This window comes from Pituophis catenifer, unplaced genomic scaffold, assembly GCF_029215685.1.
Source record: "Pituophis catenifer annectens isolate HBS135680 unplaced genomic scaffold, rPitCat1.0.hap2 SCAF_11, whole genome shotgun sequence".
In the NCBI taxonomy this organism is placed as follows: domain Eukaryota; kingdom Metazoa; phylum Chordata; class Lepidosauria; order Squamata; family Colubridae; genus Pituophis; species Pituophis catenifer.
This window is the reverse complement of record NW_027256891.1, coordinates 5,496,387-5,516,080: the sequence shown is the minus strand read 5'-3', so window position 1 is coordinate 5,516,080 and position 19,694 is coordinate 5,496,387. Positions and strand designations below refer to the sequence as shown.

The 19,694-nt window shown below is 45.1% G+C and overlaps 2 protein-coding genes across 2 annotated transcripts in view; both read left to right on the top strand.

The window, feature by feature from the left end:
- Positions 1 to 5,844: 5,844 nt before the first annotated feature.
- On the top strand, positions 5,845 to 6,027 carry LOC139322608 (uncharacterized). The gene has a single exon (XM_070951757.1). The coding sequence runs from the start codon at positions 5,845 to 5,847 to the stop codon at positions 6,025 to 6,027; it is 183 nt and encodes a 60-aa protein (XP_070807858.1).
- Positions 6,028 to 6,235: 208 nt separating this feature from the next.
- The window catches only part of ARHGEF9 (Cdc42 guanine nucleotide exchange factor 9), a 154,680-nt gene continuing 141,221 nt past the window's right edge, over positions 6,236 to 19,694 (top strand). Inside the window, exon 1 of the mRNA XM_070951729.1 lies at positions 6,236 to 6,241. The gene's annotated coding sequence lies outside the window, so the exon portion shown is untranslated. The remainder of the gene's footprint in view (positions 6,242 to 19,694) is intronic.

The window sequence follows — 19,694 nt, the reverse complement described above, 5'->3', positions numbered from 1 at the left end:
CTTCTATCTTAGTTAGTGAAACAATATCATACCAAATAGACTTGCTATTATGGTCAGATCTGCAGAGGGAACAGCCATGGCATTTGTGGGTGGGGGAGAATTGAAATAGTCTGCATGAATGTATGAGCAGCAGTCTAACCTGAACCATGTTTAGTGAAGCAGGATTTGGAACCTCAAGATTTCATAGAATCATCATCCACCTACCTCAGCCAGGAGTACTTGTATCATTTCAGACAAATGGTTGTCCAGTCTCTTCTTGAAAACCTCCAGCAATGGAGCATCCAAAAGACTGGGAGTCAAGGTGTTCCATTGTTTTCACTGTCAGGAAATTCCTCATATTTCTAGATTGGATCTCCCCATGAGAAGCTTCCACCCTTGGGTGCTATAGATAATAAACCGATGCCCTTCCCTGTGGCAGCCCTTCAAGTAACAGAGTTGGAAGGCATCTTGGAGGCCAACCCCCTGCTCAAGCAGGACATTCTCTATACTATTTCAGACAGATGGTTATTTATTTATTTATTTATTTATTTATTTATTAATTAATTAATTAATTAATTAATTATTAGATTTTTATACCGCCCTTCTCCCACTGGACTCAGGGTGGTGAACAGCCAAGAATAAAAACATCGCATACAAAATTTATTTATTTTTTTTAAAAAAAGAATTAAACAAATTTTGGCCCAATAAATTTAAAACACCCCAACTAAAATCAATTAACAATTAAAAATATCTAAGGGGTGGGGGGGTTAAGCCAGCCCGGCTTGATGAAATAAGAAGGTTTTATGGGCACGGCGAAAAGCACGGAGATCTGGGATCCTACGTATCTCCGGGGGCAGCTCGTTCCAGAGGGTAGGGGCTCCCACAGAGAAGGCCCTCCCCCTGGGGGTCGCCAGCCGACATTGTCTGGCCGACGGCACCCTGAGGAGTCCCTCTTTGTGGGAGCGTACTGGCCGGTGGGAGGCTATCAGTGGCAGAAGGTGGTCCCGTAAGTACCCAGGCCCTAAGCCATGGAGCACTTTAAAGGTGGTAACCAACATCTTGAAGCACACCTGGAAGACCACTGGGAGCCAGTGCAGGTCGCGCAGGAGGGGTGTCACATGGGAGCGCCCTGTCGCTCCCATAATCCCCTGTGTGGCCGCATTCTGCACCAGTTGGAGCCTCCGGGTGCTCCTTAAGGGGAGCCCCATGTAGAGAGCATTACAGTAGTCCAGGTGGGAGGTGACGAGTGCCTGAGTGACCGTGCGTAAGGAGTCCCGATCCAGAAAGGGACGCAACTGGCGAATCAGGTGAACCTGATAAAAAGCCCCCCTGGCCATGGCCGTCATATGCTCTTCTAAAGACAGCCATGCATCCAGAAGGATGCCCAAGTTGCGAGCCCTCTCCATGGGGGCCAGTAACTTGCCCCCAATAGCCAGCGATAGCACCAGCTGGCTATATCGGGACGCCGGCAGCCACAGCTACTCGGTCTTGGAAGGGTTGAGTCGGAGCCTGTTTCTCCCCATCCAGACCCACACGGCCTCTAGGCACCAGAACATCACTTCAAGGGCATCATTGGGATGGCCTGGAGTGGAGATGTACAGCTGAGTATCATCAGCGACCAATGCCGTTTCCGTGCTGTGCCCAGGCCTGAAGCTGGACTGGAGCGGATCTAGATAGACAGCTTCATCCAGGTACTGCGGAAGCTGTTGCGCCACCACACTTCAACAACCTTCGCCACAAAGTGAAGGTTGGAGACTGGATGGTAGTTAGCCAAAACAGCTGGATCCAGAGAGGGCTTCTTGAGGAGGGGCCTCACCACCGCCTCTTTCAAGGCGGAAGGCAAGACATCCTCACTCAAAGAAGCATTAATAATCCCCTGGAGCCAGCCTCGTGTAACCTCCCGGGAGGCCAGCATCAACCAGGAGGGACACGGGTCCAATAAACCTGTGGTCACGTTCAGCCGTCCCAGAATCCTGTCCACGTCCTCGGGAGCCACAAGGTCAAACTCCTCCCAGATAACATTCTCAAGACCTGCCTCCATCATCCCGCCTGAACCTACCCAGTCAGAGACCAAGCCTTCCCAAATCTGAGTGATTTTATCGTGCAGATACTGCACCAAATCTTCAGCCCGACCCTGCAAGGGATCCTCCCGCGCTCCCAGATGGAGAAGGGAGCGGGTTACCCTAAACAGGGCGGCTGGGCGATTATCTGCAGATGCGATAAGAGCAGAAAAATAATTACATTTTGCCGCTTTTATTGCCACTAGGTAGGTCTTAATGTGAGACCTCACCAGTGTTCGGTCAGATTCGGAACGGCTGGTCCTCCAACCGCTCTCTAGGCGTCTTTTCCGGCGCTTCATCTCCCTCGGCTCCTCAGAAAACCAAGGAGCCAAGTAAACTCGGCGATGGGTCAGAGGCCGCAAAGGCACGACTCGGTCCAAAGCGCCAGCAGTCGCCCTGTCTCAGGTGGCCACCAGCTCTTCAACCGAGCCGTGAGTCAGAGCCTCAGGAAATGGTCCAAGCTCCGTCTGGAACCTATCAGGATCCAACAGGCGCCTGGGGCGGAACCGCCTAGTCTGTTCCGCCTCCCTGCGGTGGGGTGTGGCAGTAAGAAAGTCAAGCCTAAGAAGGGAATGATCTGACCATGACAAGGGCTCAATCGCTATATCCCCTGTCTCAAGATCATTCATCCACTGACCAGAGACAAAAATCAAGTCCAGAGTGTGTCCTCCTGTGTGAGTAGGGCCATGAATTAATTGGGTCAGGTCCTTGGCTGTCATGGAAGCCATGAATTCCCAGGCCGCCTCAGACGCTTCGCCAACAGATGGCAAGTTGAAGTCTCCCATGACCATAAGCCTGGGGGTCTCCACTGCCACCTCGGCAATCACGTTGAGCAGCTCGGGCAGGGCAGCCAACACATGGCAGGGAGCCAGGTACATAATCAGCAAGTCCACCTGCCTCCCATGTCCCCACTTCACAAGGAGGGACTCACAACCGGCTATCTAAGGTATAGTGGCCTCCCTTGGAACAAGTCCTTCCTTTACAAGAACTGCCCCCCCCGCCCCCCCAGGACCTCGGCTGATGGAATGCGTAGAAACCCGGTGGGCACATCTCAACGACGGGAACCCCCTCTCCTGGCCCAACCAGGTCTCCATATTACCCACCAGGTCCACACACCCCTCCTGAACCAGATCACAAATGAGGGGGGTTTAATTTACCACGGACCTGGCGTTGCACAACATCAACCGAAGGCCCGGGGCTTGAGGGCCTGCACAACCCGGGGAATGAGAAGAGCATTGGGGGCCGGGGCATGCAACCACTCGCAAACAGCGGGGGCGTGCCCCCACAACAGGATACGGCCCCCTGCTCCCGCCATATCTGCCCCTCCCACCCACAGTACTGATGGAAAAATCCTCATTGGTACAAACTCTAGCCCCCTCTTCGACCTCCAATCCCGCACCCTCTAAACCGTGCCCCCCCGCCCGATCAGACTCCCCCCCATGGGTTTAGCCGTGGTTGTCCAATCTCTTCTTAAGAACCTCCAATATTGGAAGATGTGATAGGAGATTTGATACCAATATTCCAAGATCTGAAAGTCTGCCACAAAGAAGGTCTGCCACAAAGAAGGTTCTGCCATAAATTTATCCTCCATAATTTCTAAATAGAGGACCATGGGTGGAAATTACAGATCCAAGCATGGAATAACCAGAAATGTCCTACCTGTGGACATTTCTGCCTACTGGAATCACAGGGGCTTCCATCATTGTGCGCAGTTTTTAGCAAAAGTAGCCACTTATCTGGGATGTTCTGAGGACTCCTGTCGTGGACAGGGTGGTGGACAGCCAGAAGTCCTAGCTCCATTCCAACCCTATGATTCCATAATGAGATTTATATTCCAAAGCAGTGTATTTGGGTTTAGTGGTTTCTTGCTTCATGTCTTGTGCAAACCCAACATTATGCACTGTAGACTGTAATTAATGGCTTAATACAAGTTGTGAAGGGAAGTTAGTTGTTGTTGGCATGAGGGCAAACAGCACGGTGGACTCAATTTTAGAACACACAAAAAGAAACATTGGACAAACAAGATGGTTTGAAAGTTGTGAAGATTCATTTTTCTGAATCATGTGGCACTGTAGATCTTTTTGTTTTCCTAGAACAGTGGTGTCAAACTGAATTTCATTGAGGGACGCATCAGGGTTGTGTTTGACTTTGTGAGGGGGGGCATAGTCAGGGGGCGTGGCCAGCTCGACGTCATTCATGTTGGGGGCACCTGTGGTGGGCTGAGCACTCTGCCAGTGAAAATGGGCTCTCAAGCTCAGTTTTCGGGCAGGACGGCCTCCTGCAACCCTCTGCCAGTGAAAATGGAGCTCTGGAGGGCAGCCTTCCCGAGCTCCGTTTTTGCTGGCAGAGGTACCATGGGCCCGTCCTTTGCTGTTTCCAGAGCGGCTCTGCAGGCCAGATCTAAGCACCCCTGGGCCGGACTGGCCCCTGGACCTTCAATTTGACATCCCTGTCCTAGAAGTAGCTTGAAATGTCTATGGGGGCCTCTTATTTTGGTAGTCCAGAGATATATATTAGGTGACAAGACGCCTCTGTGTGTTTTAACTATGGTTATTTAAGGCACTTTTCTTTCTAAAGGCAATGTCCGGTGACATGAGAATCCTGAGGTTGACATGGACATGGCTACTAATGATGGCAGCCTTTGTTTCAACTGTGGCACATCACAGATGTCACACTATTCCAACATACAAATGAGTGACTAATAGAAGCGAATATTTGTAGCTCACGGTTGAAATGAGAGCTCCTGGTTGCTCTCTGAGCTTGATTGTTTTCTTTCAGACGTTTCATTACCCAACGAGGTAACATCATCTGTGCTAGAGAGTAAGCTAATGAGTGACTTCCAGCTCTTTCACAGCTATCCATATGGGTCTCTTCTCAGTTGAAGCAGTTTTGTCACTTCACATGAGGGTCATATGACTGAAAGTTTTTCCCTGGTAGAAATATCCTGTGGATAGAAAAATAGCATCTTCTGGTTCTGAGCCTAGTTTTTTCTAGGGGAGATGATAGATTAGATTAGATTAGATTAAATAGATAGATAGATGACAGATATAGAAAGACAGATGATAGCTAGATATATATAGATGGATAGGTAGATATATATGATAAATGATAGACAAGTGAGATAGATAGATAGGTAGCTAGGTAAGTAGATAGATAGATAGATAGATAGATAGATAGATAGATAGATAGATAGATAGAGGACAGATTTTAGATGGCGGGATGGACATACTGAATGGTCAGCAGAGTAGTCTCATAAGACGACAGGTGCAGTCTAAATGGTGCAGGCCAGATGTTTATGGCTTGGTTGATTTGGAAATGAAAAGCTAGGAAAGAAACAAGGAGGGGAGCCGCTTCTCTTTTCCTCCCCCCCCCCTCGTACGGTCGCCTTTGAGCGGACCGTTTCCTCCCGAGGGCTCGCCAAAGGGATCCGTCCCGACCAAGAGCGCGGAGGCAGCAGCGTCCGCGAAGGCGAAGACCCACCCGGGGAGCGCGGGACTGGCGGCCGCTTCCCTGCCCGGCGCGCGCTCCTCCCGCGCGCTCCCCGCCTTGGCTGGACTTGGCCCGGCGGCGGCGGCGGCGACTTCGAATCCACGCGAGGCAGGGAGCGCGCGCGCGCGTCCGCCCGCCGGCCCCCGCGGCTCCCTCCCGAGCCCCGGGCGCGCGCCGGTCGCCCCCTCCCTGCCTCCCTCGGCGGCGGCGGCAGCCCCCCCTTGCCTGCCTCCCCCCACGGCGGCGGCGGCGGCGGCGGAGGCGAGAGCCGCGGGCCATTTCTTCGCAGCCGGCTGCCGTCGAGCATGGTGGCTGTATGGACAGTCTGGCCGAGCAGCGGTTGACAGCGCCCGGCCTGCCCGCCCCGCCGCACCTGGAGCACTACAGCGTCTTGCACTGCACCATGACCCTGGACGTCCAGACGGTGGTGGTCTTCTCCGTCATCGTGCTGCTGCTGCTGGTCAACGTGATCCTCATGTTCTTCCTGGGCACTCGCTGAAGCCAGCCAGCCAGCCAGCCAGGGGCCCCCCGCTCCTCCGCGGGCTGGAGGCGGCAGCCCCCCCGGCATCAGCCGCCACCGTCCCCTGACTCCGGCCGCCCCGAGAGCCAGCCCGCCGCCCGCCGGCGAGGGGGAGCCTCCTGGGCCCGCCGCGGCGGGGCCTCGCTTCGCGGAGGGGGCTCGGAGCAGCCGCGCGATTCAACATGGCCTCGCTGTGAGCTTATGACGTTGGTAACTTCTGCCTCGCTCGCCTCGCCTCCGCCGGGTCCCCCCTCGGGCCGGACGGGTGGGGGTCGCGAGGGGTCGGGGGCTGGAGGGCTCCGCCGTCCTCCGCCTCGCCTTCGGGGATCTGGAGCCTCCTTCCCCCGTTGCAAACTCCGCCGGGCGTGCATGCATGTCTGCATAGTACACGGGAGCGTGCATGCACACACAGCTCCGGAGGGACGTGCGCACGTGCTGCATGCAGACCGGCTGAGCTGCCGGGAACTGCCTTTGCGCTCATTGCTAAGCTTGGGTTGCCTTGGCTAAGGGAGGGTTGCGGTTATCCCGTTGGGTGAAAACAACCCCTCTAGTTATCTTTCGGTCGGGTTTAGGAGGCGGAGTCTAAAAAACGAGGGGATTCAGTAGTCGAGTTAAGTGGCTTGTAGGAAAGCGGCTGGCTTCCTTTATATTCTCTTTTAGGCAGGATCAGTTTTAGATTGTGTGTGTGTGTATGGATGTTGTGTATACACATATATGGCATACATAAGGGAGAGTTTAAGTACTATTCTTTTACATAAAATCATTTTCATAGATTGTCTGTCTGTCTGTCTGTCTCTATCATCTGTCTATCCATCCATCTATCTATCATCTAAATGATGTAAAAGCACAGTACTTATGTAGATAAGTAACTATATATGTGTGTATATTGAATATCCAGTTTGCTGATCTTTTGGGGCTTAAGAGGAGCTGTTCCTTATAGTATTTCCAAAAAAGTGTCTTCAGGCTACAAGAGCTTGCACTGGGTATCTGTTGGCCTGAGAGATGCTAAAGGAAAGGGAAAATGGTGAACAGCTTGAGCCACAACTGAGGGACTGGGCATTAGCAAAGTGGTGTGTGTGTTTGTGTAAGTGTGTGTATGTTGTTGATTCTGTTGCCTTGACAGCGTGACTTGAATCCTCAATCTACCAACATCCTTCCATGCTACTCAGCCTCAACAGGCTGAAAATGCAACCACCTGCTGTTGCAAGTTTCCACCTTCACAGATAAGTAGAAAAAAACATCATTTTTAAAATAAAAAAAGGGGGGGAGGGAGTAAGATGAAAATCTTGACCAGTTGCAAAAGTAACCTAAAAGTAAAGGGCTGACTTTAATTGACACTGATTTCATTCAGAACAGAAGTCTCGAATTGCATCTTACCAGATAGGCAAAAGATGAATTGCATGTCACCAGATAAAAGATGCCCACTAATTTTTCTGTTAAAAGTGGTCCAAAAAGGAGAAATATATTCCTCATGTCAAAGAGTTTAGAGTAGCAGGGGTGCACAGGAAAACCACGAGGGTTGCAGTGAAGGCATTACTTTGGGTGGTGTGCCTCTCCTCTAATTTGGGGTACTGTTGTCTTTTCCTTTTGAAATATTTTAAAAATATCTCCCTGGTGTTGCTGCAGAGCAATCATTTCCAAATTATGCTTTTGCTGCCATAAATTATGAGGGCTGCCATAAATATAAGTCTAACAAGATACAACCAGGAATGGCTTCCCTGTAGACAATATAACACAGAGCAGGGTAGATTTTAGCATCTGGAAGATGAGTTTTAAAGGGTTTAAATACAAGCTAGTAACAATTGCCAAAGTTTAAAGTACAAATTATTAAACTGTGTTTAGTAGTGGGCGCAAATGGAAGAGGAGGTTTTAAATAAATGTTTTAAATTTTCATTTCCATAAATTTTTCATAAATTTTGAAGTGGTTACTTCAATTTCCAACTTTTCTTCTTTCTTTTGTGTTGGGAAGGTGATGGTGAACACCGGAATTTTCTGCAATTTCAAATAAGGGATGTTTGGAAATAGATAAAAAACTGATAAATGTCTTAAGCTGTTAGAGCCAGAAGGAAGTTAGAAGCTGTGTGCCTAAAGAGATGTGAATCACCAATCTGTCTATGGCTGGATGCTGTTGATAATAACAATGATTGCTTGAGGACTTGACAACTATTATATTGTAATAGAAGGTACAGTTTGAATTGCCAAGGACTTGGGGTTCTTGTAGACCTTAAAAAAAATCTACATACTATCTCCCACTTCTTGCCCCCATATTTATTAATATAGACATAGAATTTAACATAGAATGACAGAGTTGGAAGGGACCTTGGAGATCTTCTAGTTCAACCCCCTGCACAAACAGGGGACCATATACCATTTCAGACAAATGGCAAATTAGACAAATTAGCCTGACCTTAGGAGATGAGAAGGAGATCTTTAGATTCAGACTTCTCTTTTTAGGAAAAAAGTTGGTTATGTTTCTTCTTTTGATCTTGGATCAATGGAGATTTGGTCAGAACTGTGAAGGAGTTGGAAGAAGGAAAGACATCTCAGAATGTTACTGCTGTCCATAATATTAGTGCTGAACGTGTTTGCCCAAAAATATTGTTTTAGGGTTGTGCTTGGTGATGAATCAGTGCTACCATCAGCATCATGTTGGTGGGCAATTCATCATGTAAGTAAGTGTGTTTCTGTGTGTATGTGAGTGTGTGTGTAGCATTCTGTCATTTTTTTTACATCTCAGGGAGCCCTTTGGAAGGAGGATTGTGTGCGATGCATTTTAGCAAAATCGGACAATTTTAGGTATGTTAAATTAGAGATGCAGATTAGCTGATGGTTACAGGCAGGCATGCTGCTTCTCTTGCTTGAGAGTAAGATATGTTCTATGATACAGGTAGTCCTTGACTTACAACAGTTCATTTAGCGACCGTTCAAAGTTATGTCACTTAAAAAAGTGACTTATGATCATTTTTCACAGTTATGACTATTGTAGCATCCTCATGGCCATATGTCCAAGATTCGGATGCTTGGGAACTGGTTCATACCTATGACAATGGCAATATCCCAGGGTCGTGCAATCCCATTTTGCGACCTTCTGACAAGCAAAGTCAATGGGGAAGCCAGATTCACTTAACAAGCATGTTACTAACTTAACAACTGCAATGATTTTTTTAACAACTGTGCCAGAAAGATCGTAAACTGGGGCAAAACTCACTGAGCAACAGAAATATTGGGCTCAATTACAGTTGTAATTTGAGGATTGTGTGAGGGACAGTTCTTCTTCTTCTTTTTTTTTAATTTTATTGAATAGACAAAAATATTACAATTCAACCTTTTCGGTTTGGCAACGTGTAGTCATACTATATGCTTATAAATATGGTAACTAATCAGTTATATAGATGATTTACAATTAAGACATAAAATATTTATGAAATTAATATGTTACAAATTATAATATAATAGTACATAAGTTAAGTTAATAGTTAAGCATTGTCCCCCTTAGTAGTTAACTTTTGCATTTATTTCCCAACCACCTATACCACAAATCCCATACCGTATAAAACTCAGAATCTTCCTTCTCATTTAGTACATGTGTTAATCTACACATTTCTGCGCATTCCAATATTTTGTTAACTATGTGCTCCTCAGTTGGACAACTTTTCTCCTTCCAATATTGTGCATAACAGATTCTCGCAGCTGTGACGATGTGGACAATTAGATATTTCTTCTTCTTCCCATATGCTCGTTTCAGAACTCCCAGGAGATAGATTTCTGGTATAAAGGCAATATCCTCCTCTATTATTTCTTGGATCCATTTTTGTATCAATTTCCAGAATTTCCTCGCTTCAGGAGGGACACTTCTATAAAGCTCTCTCTCACGCGCTCTCTCTCTCCCCCTCCTTGTCCTACCCTTTATGCAGCTCAAATATCCAAAATGTCAGGGTTTACACATGTTGTTAAATTGCATGCAAATGGAAAGCCAGGGTGTTAACATGAGACGAAGCAGAAATGAAGAAAGCTAGAGTCTTAATTGGGTCAAGGAATGTTGATGTGAGGAAAACAGCTTGCAGCCTTCCTGCGCTTTGGCTCCTGACCTCCATCACCCTCAGTCAGCAGGACCAGCGGCAAAGGAACATGGGAATTGAAATTCTAAAGCTTCTGCATTGTTGCAAACTGCCACCTCCTGTTGTAAATTTTAACCTGAGTTTTAGAGGAGCCCCAAAGCCACAATGGTCAAAAAAACAGGTGATGTACTAGAGTTTGGCTTTCACAATGACAGATGTAGCTCTGTATTCATCTTCTAACTATTAGGGCTAATAATAACAGCAGAATACTCTGAAGGTGGATGAAACTTTATGGAGAGCTTTGCACAGCATCCTGTCTCAACAGATTCCAAATCCTCACCTTGGCCTAAAGAAAGAATCCCTGAAGTTAATGAGGCTTCCTTAAAGGAGGTGCTGGCGTATGTCAAATCACAGGTGGTTAAAAGCCATCTGTAAAGATAGAGGAGCTCCTGAAGACTGAACCTAGTCATTTGGAATTGGAAAAGTAAATCTTTGGTGGTCCAAATGTAAGCTACAAGCCAAAGGAGCTAGATTTGGTTGCCTTCTCTTTGCAGCAGGGAAACACAACCCTGAAAATTAACCCTTAAGGTGGTTGGATCTCAAATCTTCCCTGAATTCTCCTGCAGACTTCAGTTTTTGCTTTCTGGCCCTGGAAAGGGCTCCAAAATAGGACATTTGCTCTTTGGCACAGTTTGGATAAATCCAGAACCCCAGTATTCTCTCCCCTCCCCAGCTGTTCTCCCAGGTTGTACATGTTGCCTGAGTTAGGTCAGAGGTGGAGGGGCTGTGGAAGGGAAGAGTGGGCTGAGTCCCTACGCAGAACCTGATGATGAATTGGCAGAGATTTCCTTCCGATAACAGTAATGCAAGAGATGAAGAGCTGGGCTAATAACTAAGGCTGCCTGCGTGTTGCAGCTGGAACCCGTCAATGCCTGAGTGCCTCCTTAAAGCAGCCTTAAAATTATTGGCTGCCATTTCCAAGCAGGAGGCTGTTGAGTGTATCATAGCAACTCCTGTATCACTGTGTGGCTTATGGGGGGAAAGGAGAGGGGGAGGGGGAAAGGAGGAATTCATTTCTCCTTAGCTGCAGTCCAGTGTTTTTAAACTCTTGGTCCCTTTATAGATCACAGAACCACATTTTGCTTCCTCCCCAGTTCTCCGGGTTCTTCAGGGAAAGGAAAGTAACCTGTCACATTTCCCCATTTCTGCATCATTGGTGCAAAACCCAGATGCAAAATCCGCAGATGGTGTGCTTGAAGCTGCCTCTTTTCAAAAGATGGGGTAGATGACACTCCTTGCTCTTTTAATTCTATTTTTTATTCTTATTGCTATCCTGGATCACTCATTCCTGTCCTGACCGGTCTTTTCTTAGGCATCCTCCCCCTCCTTCTTCTCCTCCTCCTCTTCCTCCTCCTCCATCTCACCAGCTAGGTTTTGAATTTCACATGCCGAGGGGTGGTAGTGATGGGAAATCTCCACAATATTTTGGTCTGGTGTTTACTGTCCTGGAATTAAAGGCTAGATAATGAAAACACTCTGCTGCCAAGGAGGAGAAGCAGAACCGGCGAGGATTTGCTGCTGATCCCCCGTTTCAGGCAGTGAGTAGAGAGCTGGCTTCACAATGTCCTACTCTTTCTGCCTGCAAGGGCTGTGTGTGTGTGTGTGTGTGTGTGTGTGTGTGTGTGTGTGGTTGTGTGCATGCGTGTTGGGGGGGAGGAGAGTCGGTCCATTGGAAGCTAAGAGAGACGCTTTCCTCTTAAGGGTCTTAAAAGCCGCATTCTGGCTGTCCCTACGTTCTTCTCTCTCTGTTCAGGATGTCCTTTGATTTCTCTTTGGATCTGGTCTTCAGTATACAGCCCAACTGCTGTGTATAATGACAGCAGGAAAATTGCCCCAAATCAATGTAAGTCTTCTTTATCCAGTGACATTTATTTTAAGGGGTAGCAGCCACCGTGGATGGCTTTTGTCTGTTCCTGTCTCCCCACCCAACCTCCTCCTTTGCCTTTTCATTATTTGCCCAATGTAAGGGGTGCTGGATTCAAGGGAGGAGGAGATATTTCTGTTCTTTCCATGCGGTGGGTGAACACAGCATGCTTGCTTGCTTGGAGGTGCTTCTCAGGTCTGATTCTGCTTGCCTTGTGGGTGCAGCTCCCTGGGAGGGAGGCAGATCTCGGGGGTGATAGGGGAGGGAAAAGTGGTGGTAGGAGGGGTTGGCTTGCTCATGATGCTTTGGGTTTGAAAATAGTGGGGTGGACAGGAGTGGAATTCAGTGTATTCCATTCACAAATCTTGATTGTGCAAGGGGAATGGAATAGAAGGGTGAGTTCTCCTGATCAGCCAATGTAAGGATCCCTTAAGTAGAATAACTCAATAATTGCTTACTTGTTGGGGGTTGTTGCTGGCCTTTTTTTTTTTTTTTTTTTTTTGAGGGGCTACCTTGTAACAGCTTTAGGGGTTGGTGGCCTAAAGCAATTTTCTCCATTGTGAGAGGAAGGGGGGGAGATTTCCTTCACTTTTTCACTGGGGTTGGAGTGGGCAGTGAAGCATCAGGACTATCTGATGGGCGTCCTGCCTTTGGACAATGTCCACTATTGAACCCTAGTGAGATGGTATCACGTTCGGTGGCCAGCCTCAGCCAGAATGGATCCATTTGGCTTTTTGTCAAGCGCTCCTTTCCAGGGAAATGCTGCCCTGTTTCTGGAGCTGTAGTAATTTATTTGCTGTTGCCTAAATATAGATGGTCTTAGAAACATTGGAAGAAGACTTGTTCTTTGGGTGAATCTTCCCTGGTACCTAACTTCTCCTTGGGGAAGAGGAACAATTTTATCTCTTAGATAACTAATCACCGGCAAATGTTTTTTATTCTTTATGGGTCTCTCTCAAACCTTGGCTTTCAGACTTTATCTTGGCACCCATGTTGTGGGTTTTTTCCCCTTCTCCTCTGCTTTCTTTTCTTTTCTTTTGGGGAACATGAGCTTCTGCTGTAATGGATATCTTGCTTTCCTTGTTTGTGTTGAACAGAGACTTTCTCCTTCTAGTGATTATACTATTTTTCAGTTATATAATCCTTTGCACATTTGCTCAAAAGAAACACCATGATATCCAGTGGTTACTTCTTGATTAATGTGTGCTGAATTGTAGTCCCAAACTGCATTATTGAATTCAAGAGGTGTGAGGTGATTTACAGAGCATTCGTCATAAAGAATTTGAATTCATATTAGGTGTTTTTAAGACTGGATCTGTACTAAGCCACTTCCTCTAAATAATGGCTTTTCAAGAGAGTGTATTGTTGAGCTAGCAGTTGCATTTCCTATATATAGTTTCATTCCGAGTCAGTCTTGTTTATTTAAGCTTTGAAAATCCTTTACAAGGTGGAATGAAAGAAGAGCATTAGCTCAATTATTTCCAAATTGTTAAATTAAGCTGAAATCCCACTTACTGTATATACATAGTTTTGGAGGAAGGAATCTTGCATTTTGGCATGTTCTTTTTAAAAAAATAATCATAAGAAAATGAGAGAGGCTGTTGAGCGAGTATTGTGATGGAAATGAGATCACGAGCAGAGTTTTGATGTGCACCTTAATGAAGTGAGTGCGAGGAAGTGCTGGTGTTTCTTTGCAGCTCTGGTCTTCTTCCATCGGGTAAACCCCATGGGGTCCATGGGTGCTTTCTGGGGGAAAAAAACATATTGAGGGTTTTTTTTTTTTTGCAAAGAGCAGCTGGTTCTGCTTTCAACCATCATGGTGGATCTTGGAAGGGAATGTCATAAATTATTATCGTGATAATTACTAACTGCCAATTCCTGCATATATCTAGAAGAAAGGAAAACTCCCTTCTGGGCAGAGAAGAGGGAGGGGGAAGTGGAGGAAGGCAGCCCCATTATCCCTTCACATCAAATATAGTAGTAGCCTGAGTTCCTTGTTTGGGAAAAGACAGTGTGAATATCACTAAAGAAGAAAGGCAAGGAAAGAAGAGAAAAAGGCAGGAATGCAGGTTTCTAACTGCTTCATTTCCCCAAATCATGGTTTCATTTGTGTTGTGTTTGATATTTGAATTGAATTAATTGAAACCTTTATTTGGCCAAGTGTGATTAGACTCCCAAGGAATTTGCATCCCTGCTTTGGAGTAAAACCTGGTTGGAATGGAATAACCTGGCAACAAAATTTATAACTTTTTCCCTCCACCAATGAATGCAGCATCACTTAAGGGATTAATCCTATTGAAGCCTTTACAGTTGACTTTGGAGAAATGTTGCAGAGCTTCAAGCTGTAGGATCCAAACCGAGTTTGCCTGGAATTCTGAAAACCGCTGGGGAATTAAGAGAGTCTGATTGGTCCCTTTCTCGTTTTTTTTAATCACTTGAAGGGATTTTTTTGTTTTGCCCTGTTTTGAACTCAGGCATTTGGGAACCAGGAATGGAAATAACTCCAGAGATTCATTGCCAAATAATGTATGAGGGGTAGCTTCTTTCTTTCAAGGAGAACTGGCAGTTTTAAAATTACCTCAGCTGGTTTGGATTGGAGTTTTGGAACAGGCCATTCGTATCCTGGAAAAACGTTTACGTGTCTGATTCACCCTGTGCTTACCTACAGCAGGCTGAGTTTCAGCGCCTTGCCCAAAATGAGAAAATGCCTTTCTCAGATATTTTCTCCTTTTGAGACTTAAAAGGGGACAAGACTAGCTGTGGTTTTCCCTGAGCTGTGTGCATCAATATGCTCAGAAGCTCCCTTTAAGGCTGTGCAGTCTTTGGAAGAAAACACTCTGCAGGATTGCAAATTTAGGAAGTAGGCTTCGTGTGGCTGAATTGGCATGAAGGAAGACTCAGGAAGAAGGGGAGCTGGGTTTTCCCCCCCAAAGCTGAGCTCCAGATTGTGCCAGTTTGCAAAGAGAGTCATAAACCAGGAGGAGAAACTCTTGCACTGGAAATTATCTGCCAATGCTTGTGCGTTTCTTTGAAGGAACTATGACAAATCAGTGAGGAGGGGGACACCGATTTACAGAGGAACTGTGCCCCTGATTCTTCCATTTGGTGAGAAACATGGACATTCTACTCCCGGGTTGCACATGGGACATAATGGCCATTTAATCTTGAATTAACTGCCCACCTTCTTCCCTGTAGTAGCGAATGCAGGGTTTTTAATCCGTGACATATTTGATTTTGGAAAGAAAATTCTTTGTGCAAATAAGGCACGGTTTTAGTTTTCTTTGGGACAAGCTTGCTGGGTTTTCTTTTATTTATTTATTTATTGGCTGGCCGGCCAGCTTGGCATTTATAAAGTAGACCTCCCAAGAGGACCTTCCTTAAAATGCAAGGTCTGGCTTGACCATCCGCAGGAGAGGTGGGAAATGGACAAAGAGAAATTCTGGGTTGAGGGAGGACCATTTCTGACTTCTTCTTTTGTAATTAGAGCAGCATGGCCAGGCTTATACTGCTGGAGCCAAGAGCAGAAGATTCAACATATGGTCAGAAACATCCTGTTCTTCCATTTTTAGAGCACTTCTCTCCTCCTCAGACATTGTTATGAACCTGGCTCTGATCTGAGGAACCTAGAATGCTTCTAAATAAAAGAAATTATTAAATAAATAAAAGAAATTATTCTGTAAATAAAATTGCCCTCGCAAGGCTAAGGTCTATACATGTTTTGACCCTCAATTTTGTTTTAAAAACTTGTATTTACATCCCTGGTCTTTTGCTTCTCTGTTTACCTAAGGGTAGCAGATTTTGCTGAATATACAGGTAATCCTCGATTTAGTACCACAACTGGGATTAGTACCTCTGTCGCTAAACCATGTGGTCATTAAATGAGTCATCATGGGATTGTGTCTGAAGTTACACCTTTTTTGCCACCGTAGTTAAGTAAATTTGGCTTCCCCCATTGACTTTGCTTGTCAGAAGTCAACAATTTCATATTGGACAAAGCAGGTGGGTGTCACGGCTGGGATTGCCTGCAAAATGCTGAGACCACATGTGATCCAAGGTGCTGCATATGTCATAGATACATACCAATTGCCAAGTGCCCAAATCACTATTGTGTGATTATAGGAACCTGTGACAGTTGTAAGTGCGAGGACTGGTCATGAGTCATTTTTCCAACACCATTGTAACTTGGAACAGTTGCTAAGCGAATGGTCATAAGCCAAGGACAACTTGTATAACTTCCAGAATGGGATGTTTTTCACTCTGATGGATGAGCCATGATCGGCTTCAAGTCACAACTGGATTGTGCAGCTTGTGCAACTCCAGAGTGATTCAGCTTTCAAGGATAGTTGTCTGACCACATGTATAGATCTGCCAGTTGGAGAACACATGTCCTTTCCCTCTTTTTCACTTCCTCTGCTGGAAATCTCCCCTTCTGCCCTTATCTTCCATCTGTGGCATAGCCCTGCCTTTGCATTAAAGGTTAACCACGATAGGTTAATGCCTGTTTTATTTTTAATAAGGTTTTCAAGCTCTCTTGTCTCCGAAATCCTGGAAAAGATTCAGGGCTTTGGGCTTGCATGAACACCCACAGTGATTAGTCCGGGTTTTTCTCTTTGCAACCATATTAGCCAATTTTGAGGAAGGGAAAACCATGCTGTGAGGGAGAAGGGGAAGGAAAATAGTTGAGAGGGCAATGTGCAATTTACTCAAAGCCATCATTTTATTTGCACACATGCTCTACAAATTGCAAAGTTGCCTTTGCTTCCAGCATGGATGAAACAACAATAACAGCAGCACCCTGGCAAAGAAGACCAAAGCATATTGCCAAGGGGCAGGAAATGTGGGGTGCATGCTTGAAAAACAAAACAAAACCACCAAACCAAAATTATTTCTTCTCAGAGACTGTTTTTTTTTTTTTTTAAAAAAAAGTAAAGCCCTGCTTTCCTTCTTGGGGAGAGAATATTCATGGTTTCGACATCTTAAATGCCTCCACATGAGGGCAAGATAGTCTTTTTCGGTGAGAATTTGTTTTGGTACTTTCTAGAAACATTTCCTACCACCACCATTACATTAATATTGCTGGGTTTATAACCTAATTCTGTTCCAGTTTTCCAATTTTGTAGGTTTGTCTAGTCAGATGGGTTTTGAAGGCCATGCTTTTACCCCTGTTATCACTAACGTAATGTTGATCACAACAGTTTTCATTTTTGAGCATCGTTTCTGGCACATTCTGGAATATGTTCAGTAGGAATATATAAATAGACCTCAGTTTATGACCACAACTGAACCAAAAATTTCTGTTGCTAAGCAAGACAGTCGCTAAGTGCTTTTTTTTTTTTGAGACGATTGGACTTTTTTGTTTTTCTTTGAAGACATTTCATTTCTCATCCAAGAAGCTTCTTCAGCTCTATCTGAGTGGTGGGGAATGGAAGGATTTATACTTTTTCCAGACTGCTGGTCATTTGCATTGTTTTAGAGAGTACTTGAGGCCACCTGGAGGTTTATCTGTGTCCTCAGGGTCACCTGAATAGTGCAAATGGGTGGGGAGCCTTCTTGGAACAGTGGAAAGGACTATGTTGTAGACACAGGAGATAGATGATGTTGTATCCCTCCCCCTCTTTTGAGAGAGGGTCGTTCAGTTTTGACCTAGATGGCCTCTTCGACCCCTTTTTTAAACCAGCAGTCATCTCTGTCCAAAATTCTGATCACATGACCATAGGGATGCTGCAATAATCATAAGTGTCAAAACTGATCGTGTCACTTTTTTCAGTGCTGTTGTAACTTCAAATGGTCACTCAATGAATGGTTGTAAGTTGAGGACTACCTGTATTCATTTGGGCATTCTACTTTTACATTTTGTACAAAGCAAGTGAGTGTCATGGCTGGGATTTTTTGCAAAAGTCCATTTTTTTCTGTTTGCACTCCATGTCACTGGTATTTTTTTTCTCGTAAAGTTGATCAGAACCCAAGTGGAAACATCCAAAATCTAGAAGTAATCCTTGTCTTAATCTTTTCACTGATCAGTTTAGATTTGTTCACTTCAAAGGAGTGGGATGCAGAACTGGAAATTTGGCATCGTCTAGTAAATCTTTCGTTATTCCTCTGAAGTTCTCAGATATTTTCTTCAGTCTTTGTATCAAGCTTAATGAGAATATAGAAAGCTAGAAATGTTTGGTTTAAGCCTGAAATGCACATGGCAAATGCTCAAGATACAAAGTTGATCCATTCATCCTCCCGACTTTCGGCTTTAGTTTGGCAACTAGCAAACTAGTTGCCAAAGAAAACCTGCCTTGAGAATGAACTATAGGTCAGTGGCTAGAATCCATATGCACCACCTCAAATTTAGAAAGATAACTTGGACAAAAGGTACCAAGATGGCATTTTAATTTCTAGAACATAGAATAATAGAGTTGGAAGGGACCTCAGAGGTCTTCTAGTCCAACCACCTGCTTGAGCAAGTGACCCTTTACAATCTTAGACAAATGGTTGCCCAGTCTCTTTCTGAAAACCTCCAGTGATAGAGCACCCACAACTTCTGGAGGCAAGCTGTTTCACTGGTTGATTGCTCTCACCATTAGGAAATTTCTCCTTAGTTCTAGATTGCTTCTCTCTTTGGTTAGTTTCCAACCATTGTTTCTTGTCTTGTCTTTTGGTTCTTTGGAAAATAGCTGGACCTGTACGAGCCCCTCAAATATTGGAAGACTGTTATCATGTCACCCTTAGTCCTTCTTTTTATTAGGGTTGTACTCAATTTCTGTTATGTTCTTCATATGTTTTAGCCTACAAAAATATACAAATTACATGTTTAATAAGATGTCACATCCAACTTTTAATGTCTTTACGCTATGCTGGTCTATGACCAGAATAAAGATTGCATTTGGTTTCTTCAATTGAAGGCCTCAACTAGGGCTACCTCCATGAAATCAAGCAAGGCCCTGATCTGAACCATGATTGTGCAGAGGTTTGAGCAGATTGCTCCCTTTAATTTTTAGCAATAATTATTCACTCATCTGGTAATGGCTGCACAGAACTGAGTATCATCCAGCTGTTATTAAGCTTTTGATGGTTACTTCCCTGTTCCAGTATGCAGCAAAATTAGATTTAGAAAGTACATTTTTTTTTTTGAAACCATTTAGACCAAAGTGTTCCAGGTGGCAAGTTGTTTCCAAAGCCAAGTACTTTTTTTTATTTAAAGGGTGAAGAATGTTTGATATATAAATGAGATTATATAATTATCCAGGACTGATGCTGAACTATCACCATAAGTCTTGCCTATCTTCAAGTTAATTCCTTTCCTTGAAGATAGGGTGAAAAATGGTGATCTCCACAGATATTATTAGTGATTCGTCTTGACCAAGTCCTCCCCCCAAAATCTGAATCAGGGTGATTTGTGGGGTCTTTGGTATTCTGAGTCTGATGGTTTTCTTGTAATCATTTCATTACCCAACTAATTAATATCAACGCTAGAAGGGACTGGGAGAGGGGGGAACACTGTGGAATTCTTGGTGCTCTCTGAGCTTGCTTGTTTTCTTGCAGACATTTTATTACCCAACTAGGTCACATTATCAGTGCTAGAAGGGAATGGGATTTGCTCTCTGTTTATATACAAGTAACTTGCTCTGTCAGTGTTGGTGGGAGTGCTGTTGGTGGTTCCTTGGTAATTCCTT

Bases quoted from the DNA above. Each gene is read 5' to 3' on its own strand.
- LOC139322608 (XM_070951757.1), top strand. From the start codon at position 5,845: ATGGACAGTCTGGCCGAGCAGCGGTTGACAGCGCCCGGCCTGCCCGCC.